This window comes from Galeopterus variegatus, unplaced genomic scaffold (genome assembly GCF_000696425.1).
Source record: "Galeopterus variegatus unplaced genomic scaffold, G_variegatus-3.0.2 Scaffold10528, whole genome shotgun sequence".
NCBI classification, from domain to species: domain Eukaryota; kingdom Metazoa; phylum Chordata; class Mammalia; order Dermoptera; family Cynocephalidae; genus Galeopterus; species Galeopterus variegatus.
In genome coordinates this window covers 43,579-52,958 of record NW_007736639.1, presented here as the reverse complement: position 1 = coordinate 52,958, position 9,380 = coordinate 43,579, and the positions used below count along the sequence as shown (strand labels likewise).

At 38.5% G+C, this 9,380-nt stretch overlaps 1 protein-coding gene across 1 annotated transcript in view; it reads right to left on the bottom strand.

Moving 5' to 3' along the window:
* Positions 1 to 1,420: 1,420 nt before the first annotated feature.
* LOC103610058 (centrosomal protein of 192 kDa-like) overlaps positions 1,421 to 9,380 on the bottom strand; it is a gene marked incomplete at its 5' end in the record, with an annotated part of 45,010 nt that continues 37,050 nt past the window's right edge. The window contains one exon of the mRNA XM_008594295.1: positions 1,421 to 1,833. Within this exon, the coding sequence (XP_008592517.1) occupies positions 1,695 to 1,833 (139 nt within the window). The remainder of the gene's footprint in view (positions 1,834 to 9,380) is intronic.

Here is a 9,380-nt window from a genome sequence, read left to right as displayed (position 1 = left end):
TGCTTCCAGCTCTTCAGAACAAGATATTAGAGAATTTCTTATGGAATGGAAATCATCAAGTCGAAGGTATACTTGTTTCCCAATGTTCATTGCAGCACTCTTCACAATAGCCAAGAGCTGGAATCAGCCCAAATGTCCATCATCGGATGAGTGGATATGGAAATTGTGGTATATCTACACAATGGAATACTACTCAGCTATAAAAATGAATGAAATACTGCCATTTGCAACAACATGGATGGACCTTGAGAGAATTATATTAAGTGAAACAAGTCAGGCACAGAAAGAGAAATACCACATGTTCTCACTTATTGGTGGGAGCTAAAAATAAATAAATAAATTCACACACACACACACAAAAAACCAGGGATGGGGGGGAAGAAGACTTAACAACTACAATTCCTTGAAGGAGATACGACAAGCAAACAGAAAGGACATTGTTAGGTGGGAGGGGGGAGAGGGAGGAGGGAGGGGGGTTTCGGTAACGGGCCACAATAATCAACCTCATTGTATATCAACAAAATTAAATTAAGAAAGAAAAAAATAAAATTTTAAGACTGAATATTGTCAAATAAACACACATTCAAGCGTGTCCATCTCACATTCAATTTACAATATCTAGAACAGAAGTTGGGCAATTTAACTTGTGAAAAATGTTTTTACAAATTTGATTTCTAAGCAAGAATTTCTAGGCAAAGAAAAATGATGTGGAAGAGGAAGGGATTTTTTTCTATCAGACAATCATGGTAACTGTAATTGGGTTTAAGTCATCCAGGCAGCTTTTTTACAAGCCCTGTGGAAGTCCAATAACATCCAATTGTGATCATCCCCAAGCTACTATTCAAGTGCTCACAATCTGGGATTTTGTTGCTTCAAAGGAAAAGCCTGTTAGTTGGGGCTCCGCAGAGTTTAACAGGAGACTCACTAGCAATGGTCAGAGAAGTGATTCATAATCATGTAAACCCATGTCGCCATCTCTACCTCATACTTTGCACAACTTAAGACAGGATGGGTCCCTCAGGGACCCGCTGCTCTCCCCTCACTCTGTGTCCCACTAGAACCTGCCTGCAGAGCGCCTCTTCTACACCAGATTCTGGAGCAGTTGTCCGTCTAGCTTTCATCATAAATAAATGACATTTAAATATATATCAACCTCTCCACTGTTATTTGCACAGAATATAAAGACTTCCACCACTCTGCAGAAAACAACTTCTCTTCTGGGCAATTAGTGAAAAGACAGAAGAAACTGAGAGGGAATTTCTTAGGGGAAAGGAAACTGTAATGGAGGAGGAAAAAAACAAACAAACCCACAGAACAGACCTAGAAGCTTGGAAATAATTAGCAGTATAAAGTGATATTCTAATTTCTGCATGACATCATATAAAAAGACAAGTTCAGTGGAAAATTAAGTTTATTTCTGGATATGCAACATTAAAATATGTCATTTATTCAGAATATCATAGTCAATTTAAAAAAAGAACTCTCTTCTCCCCTGTAAAGGTTAAGTACAATACTGTAGGCTAAATACATGATATTTTAGTCAGGTTTTCAGTATTCACTTCTCATAACAAAATAACTGTAGTTATACATATCCAATTTATCATACAAAATATATACAAAGGCATAATTGTAGTGTAAAAAAATGAAGTTACCAAATATAACATGTAATTTATTTTACACAAAATGTATTCTAGTTAATTTTTTTCAAGAGCTTCACCAACTAGTCGAATAGCAATATTCTTGCCTTCGTCTGTTTGAATAACAAGCAAAGCTTCAAATTTGCCCACGGACTCTGGTCTGAACTGCACGGGCATGTTGATGTAGTGCTGGGCCCTGCAAGAGAATGGCAAGAGCAGAAATGTGATGCCTGGCAGCAAGCAGACACCTGTCCTAGCACAGTGCCTGGCACAGTTGCTGATAGAGAACCTGATCAAGAGACACTCTGCTTAAACTTATTTCTGGTTTCTTTGATGTCATTATTTAATAAGAAGCTGACAAAAAGGAGAGAAAAATCTAAAACTGGACTAAACATATTACATATATATTCCTAGCTATCCAATAAAAGTAGAAAAAGGGGTCTGATCTATTCTATATAGAGCTTTGTAGTCAGTCTGCAAAAGCAGGTAGCTGCCTACCTAGAAAGGGTGGAGAACACTGTAAATATCCCTACTTTATCCAATTCAGGAAGCACAGTGTACTGGAAAGAATATTAAAACAATTTGTCCCATTCCTATCATTAGCAGGGCTATGCAGTTTATGCTCTAAAATTCATATGAAACTTCTCAAAAATCTTCTTGAAACTTTATTTTCAAATTATATAGAGGCAGATAATAAGTGACCTATGGTTAAAAGTAGTATTTTGGAGGTTTGTTTTTATCCATAGAACTGTCCCAAGAGCTTCAAAACATACCTTTATTACTGTGGTGAATGAGACTACATACACTTTATGCACAACCTATGAGAGACATCATCAATTTTCAGTCTTAACTGTCTTTGAGTGAAAATTTAGAGCTTTTTGACCTTCCTCAAAAGGAAGGTACTTCACCCTTTAGTCCTATCTCAGAGCTAAATGTTTTAACATTTGGAAATCAGAAGTGATATATGTGTTTGTTTCCAGTGTTTTTCCTGATAAAACCCACTATATATTGCATTAGCTTTTGGGTGCACAACAGCATGTAGGGCTAGAAATTTAGAAAACAGTTTAAGTACTTCAAAACCCCTTTCCCTGATATAACTGATAGCACGGATCTGTATATCTTTATATGCTATGGCATACATATGTGTGTATATAGCCATACACAGCAAAGGTGTGTATGTATATCCCTATTTATATATTTTTATTTAAAGTCTGGGTTATTTTTTCCAAATGCTTATACCTTACTTTACCATGTCAAATCTAACGTTGGCGGGCAGCCCCATTTGCCTGGAAGCAGATAAGAGAGCACACCCAGGGTCCTAGGTGGGAGCTGAGAGCAGTCCCCTCTGCCCAGAAATAGGCAAGAGAGCACACTGAAAACACCACTTTTGTGAGGGTGGCCCACAGAAGCCACCACCACAGCCACGGCTGTCACAAAAGTGTCTCAATGCCACAGCAGTAGCCCCAGACACCACACAGGCAGCCCGCCAGGCACTTGACTGCACTGACACAAGGAGAGTCACCAGTGGAGACTGGAAAAAGAAAAGGATGTCTCTATCCTCAAAGCCCACTACAGAATAACAGAAGAAGCAACTGCTCTACTAGATGACCAGACATCAATGCAGAGATACCAGAAATACGAATAAACAAGAAAATATAACAACACCAAAAAAATACAGTGATTCTCACATACCCTTCAAATGACTGAAAATAAATTCTGAGCAACAATCTTAAGGAAACACACTGATATATAAGAGGACTCAGTCAGACAACATAATGAAATGAGAAAAAAAATCCAGGATACAAAGGAGAAAGTTTACAAAGAGATTAATACCTTAAAAAAAATTGTAGCAGAATTCATGAAACTGATTCACTCAATGAAATAAAAAACACAACCAAGAGTTGAAAGCAGCAGGCAGAAGAAAGAATTTCTGATCTTGAACATAATCTTTTCAAAATAACCACACACACACACACACACACACACACACACACACACACACACACACACAAAAGAAGAAAATCTAGGAGAGCTAGCAGATAACCTCAAGCAAACAAACATTTGAATCACGAGTGTTCCAGAAGGGAAGGAGAAAGGAAAAGGCATGGAAAACCTATTCAATGAAATAATAATGGAAAACTTCCCAGGTATAGAGAGCGACATGGACCTTCAGATCCAGGAGGCTCAAAGATCCCCAAACAGATTCAATCCAAAAAGATCCTCTCCAAGACACATTATAGTCAAACTGGTAAAGCTCAAAGACAAAGAGAGAATCTTAAAAGCAAGAAAAAAGTGTCAAGTCGCCTTTAAGGGAGTCCCCATCAGACCAACAGCAGACTTCTCAACAGAAACTCTACTGGCCAGAAGAAAATGGTATGATATATTCAAATTACTAAAAGAAAAAAACTGCCAGCTAAGAATACTATTTCCAGTAAAGCTATCCTTCAGACAGGCACACCAAGCCAGTGCCTCGTGGCCCACCCATGGTCCCAGGGCACGGAGAAGGGGACCAGACCACCCTCCCACAACCAGGCACACTGAGCCAGCACCTTGGGCCTTGCCTGGGGACCTGAGGCAAGGAGAAGGGGAATGGACCTCTCTCCCACAACCAGGCACATTGAGCCTGTGCATTGGGGCCCACCCAGGGTCCCAGGGTATGGAGTCGGGGACCGGACCCCCCTCCCACAGCCAGGCACAACATGCCAGCACCTCGGAGCCCACCCAGGGAGCCGGGGCATGGATAAGGGGACTGGACCTGTCTCCCACAACCAGGTACAACATGCCAGCACCTTGGGGCCTGCCAGGGGACCCTAGGCAAGGAGAAAGGGACCAAACATACCCCACAACCAGGCATACCACCAGTGGCAAGGAGCATGCCAAAAACAGCACCCCCACATGGGTGGCCCACCACAGTCACCACAATAACCATGGCTGCTGCAGAAGCGGCTAGATGCCACAGCCACCACGCAGAGAGTCTGCCAACCACTGGAGTGCATTCACACAGAGTCACCAGCAGAGACAAAGAAAAGAAGAGGATGTCTCTTTCCACAAAACCCATTTCAGAGTGACAGAAGAAGCATCTGCTCTATGATAATATTGGGGGACCTGATCACATCTCTCAGCATTGGACAGATCATCTAGGCAACAAGTTAACAGAGTAACCATTATTCTTTCAGATGGAGAAAGAAATCTAGGGCAATTAGAGGGTGGAGGGGGACAGAATGGGGGAAGGGGAGAGGTTGGACAAGGGGCATAAAGAATAATTATGATTTGTAACAATATATATGCTAGTAATACTGATTTAATCGACATATCTCAATGTTCATCCCCACAAATATGTATAATCGATTTTGATTCAATAAATAAAATAAATTATTTAAAAAAAAAAAAAAAAAGCTATCCTTCAGAAATAAGGGAAAAATGGTGTACTTTCCAGACAAGCAAATACTGCAGGAGTTCAGCACCATATAACCAACCCTACAAGAAATCTTCAAGGAAGTCTTGCATCTGGAATCTGAAAAATGATAATCACTACCATGAATACATAAGAAAGAATAAAACCTACTGGTAAAACAAAAATGCAAACAAGAGAAAAAAACTAAATCTTATCACCACGAAAAAACAATAATGACAACATAATAACGCCCTTGCTTTGTTTCTGATTTTAGTAATTTCCTTCTCCTCTCTTTTTTCTTGGTCAATCTATATAAAGGTGTGTACCTTTTGTTGATCTTTTTAAAGAATCAACTTTTGCTTTTGTTGATTTTCTCTATTGTTTTTAATTCCCTATTTCATATATGTCACTTGTAATCTTTGTTATTTTCCACTTATATTTGCTTTTGGTTGAGTTCTTCTTTTTCTATTTTCTTAAGGTAGAAGTTTATATTATTGATTTGAAATTTTTCTTATTTTTAATATAGATGTTTACAAGTATAAATTTTCCTCTAAACACTGCATGAACCCTGCATCCTATAAATTTTGATATGTTTCACTTTGATTTTTATCTCAAAGCACTAACTTCCCTGTGATTTTTCTTTTTACCTATTGTTTATTTAGAAGAGTGTTGTTTAATTTCCACACATTTGTGAATTTTTAAAATTTCCTCCTGTTATTGTGGTCAGAGAACATATTTTCTATGATCTTAGTCTTTTAATGTATTAAGACAGCTAATGTGTTTTTTTAAAAAAAATGTAACCTAGCCCATGGCATTAACTACAATTTCCTCTTTTGTGTTAGCATTTCAATACTCAGAACAATGCAGTACAATTTGACAACTTAAGAGACTCTATAACTTATGAATTATGGAAAATAATAAAGTACTCCAAAGGAAATCTCTGTAACAGCCCATCATTAACACATTTCAATATGCAATAAAGAACTGTTCTAGATTGTTCTGTATCAAATCCTCTCTAACTAATGACTAGCTTGAGAGCAAAGGCCCACAGAGCACAAATGCATCCAGAGAGCAGAGCCTGGCAGCCATGCACACTCCGGTCCTCACTGACTGTGTGCCCCCTGTACATGGGAAGAGCTGAGCAGAAGCTACAAATTCTACCAACCAGAATTTTTCTTCCTTTTTAAAAAAAAATTTAAAAGAACACTTTTTGTAGGAAAATGTTAGCACATAAGCACATCCAAGGAACCACCACTATCACAGAAACTGAAAAAGTAACACATTATCTGGTTCCTGTGCACCAGTGAGAAGTCACAATAGCTCAATGATAATGTTGTCCCTCAGCTTGTGGCTTTTGTTAACAACTGCCCTCCCCTCTCAAATGACACAGCAAGGCCTGCCCACTCAGAAGCAGGAGCTCTCCGGGATCATGAACTGCTATCAGTGTTTCCTTTTCCCTATTACCATAATTGATAACCTAACATTTTAAGTGGACTAAATATCCCCAACATATATTCATGGTCACCCACTTGCCCTGGGCAAAATCTCTGTAACTCTTGGCGGAACTCTTCTGCCTTTTTACATTGTAATCAGTTTATGGCCCATAGGGCAGATGCCTCTTTTGTGTGTTAGTGCTACAACTTACAGAGAGCAGCCCTCTTAGGCTCCCATTGGCTTCAGGAAGGGTGCACATTTTTAAGGTAATTATTACCTCACGTCCCCTACAGATGACTAAAGGCATGTTAGTAATCTGAAAGTGTGTAGTTAATGGTGTCACAGAGCAGACACTGACCTAATGAACAAAAAATGTGATTAATGAAAGGCTGGGAAGTGCTTCACAGGATTCTAAGAATAGAGATTTTTTTCCACCTGCCAAAGCAAACTGACTGTTGCTCTCAACAAGGAATTATATTCACGAGCCTCTGTCCAAAGTCAAAGCATCTAATACTGGGGATGAATACAAAAGCACTCATTTCTATAATAAGAATTAGCACCCACTACTTCAGTTTTGTGGTAGAAATTCTCAAGTGAGATTACTGTGGCAATCTGCGTCTACTGTCCTGCTTCTTCTCGAAGGTTGAGAAAAGTCATTCTTGTAAGTAAGCCAACTTTTCTGCCTTACTGTACGTAAAACTTAAGCCTACAGATAAGTCCTGAGAGAAAATTTTTCTATGATCTAGAGCTTACTTCATTTGGTTAAACAGATCATAGAATCAGAGCTTTATACATGATTTTCTTATTCATATTTTATCAAATTTAAAATGAGTTGCTGCGATTAAAGCTGATGCCAGAATTTGTAATATTTTATAAATTCAACCTATGGTTCCATAATGATAGTTAATGTCAATGAATACTTTCTGGAAACTCATCATGATCAGAATAATTTAAGTACCTGCCATTAGTAAAGAATAAAATTATTTCATCTAACTTTATCTTCAAAGCATAAATGTTTAAAAAATTTAAGTATGTTCAAAAAGTATAAACAAAATGTATCGTGATGCTACTTAAAATGCTAGCTTACCTAAACTGTCCAAATTTTGTTTAATTTAAAAATATTTTCTCATGTTTCTAAGTTCCTTCAGGTGCCATCAGCATGACCCAAGCTGCATACAATAGCAGTGCTCCAGTTTATGTCAGCTTAAAATTTTATAGGACTGTGATGGCAAGCCAACAAGTCCAACTCTATAAAAATGCCTACTTTTAAATAACTAGCAATGAATACATTTTATTTTTCAAAATTGGTTTTTAGAAAACAACCTGAAGCTAAGCAAAGTACCATCTCATTTATAAAACTTGAATTTCTCATTAAAAGTGGTTTAGGCATCATTTCCTATCATGTCTGTAATGCTGAAGTCAGAATCTACGTGAGCAGCAGCAGCAGCAGCAGCAATTCAATTAGCCGTCAAATCCAGGTGGGTTCACAGAGAAGAAATGAGTTACTACCTTGTTTAAAAATTTAGACAATGAAAAATAAACATGGCTAATATGAAATTAATTGGACATTCTGTCAAAATTATATATTTCAATTAGGTAATGTAAATATTTTATAAATTTGTAATACCTCAAATGATGAGTCATTATACTACATACTACAGACTGAATGTTTGTGTGCCTCTCCCCAAATTCCTATGTTGAAAGCCTTAGCTCAGCCCTCATGAATGGGATTAGTACACTTACAAAAAGATGCCCAAGAAAGCTCCTTTTCCCTTCTACCATATGAGGACACAGCGAGAAGGCACCATCTATGAACCAGGAAGCAGGCCCTCACCAGACACTGAACTTGCCAAAGCTTAAATCTTGGCCTTCCCAGTCTCCAGAACTGTAAGAAACAAATTTCTGTTGTTCATAAACTATCTAGCCTACGGTATTCTGTTATAGCAACCCAAACAGACTAACACACTACAGAAGGATTTTTTATCCAAAATTCCCCTTAAATCTCTTCCACTCAGTTGGTCTTATTCTTGCGTTCCATATCAGAAACGACTCTGCCACTTGTAATACTACTGTAATAGAATAGGTTTAGGGTCTTTTTCTGGAAAGAGTCAAGAAAGTAGCTGATTTGGCTTACAAATTTTGACAGAAGTACATTTTTTAAAAAATCTGTGAAAGCAAATTAAGCAAAGAATATCAAAAAAGAGTTTGAAACCACATGATCTCAATGATGAAAGTTGGAAAATAAATGTTTAACTCCAGGCAAGTTTTTTTTTTTTTTTCCTTTTTGTCTTTGTTCGTGACCGGCAACGGGATTGCAACCCTTGGTGTCACGCCCACACTGCGCTCAACCAGTGAGCGGACTGGTTTCTATATGGGATTCGAACCCTCAGCGGGAGCGCCACCGCGCTCCCAAGCGCCGCACTCTACCAAGTGCGCCACCGGGCCGGCCCTCCAGGCAAGTTTTGACTGCCTCATCCTCTAGCCACAAAATGAAGAACCATGACATAAAAAACAATTAACAAGCAATTTAACCAGCTATTTTAAATAATAATACTTTACCAAAACTATAGATGAAATATATGTAAATATTGCTTTAAAAAAGAGTTGGTACTAGGCTCTTCAAGAGAATTTTTTAAAAAGAAACTTTTTTTGGAATTTTTTTTTTAAATAATAAGAGCTCCTTGAAATACAAATTTGGGGCCGGCCCCGTGGCGCACTCGGGGGAGTGCGGCGCTGGGAGCGCGGTAGCGCTCCCGCCACGCGTTCGGATCCTATATAGGGATGGCCGGTGCACTCACTGGCTGAGTGCGGTGCGGGCGACACCAAGCCAAGGGTTGCAATCCCCTTACCGGTCACGAAAAAGACAAAAAAAAAAAAAAAAAAGAAAGAAACACAAATTTGAAGTCCTTCCAATT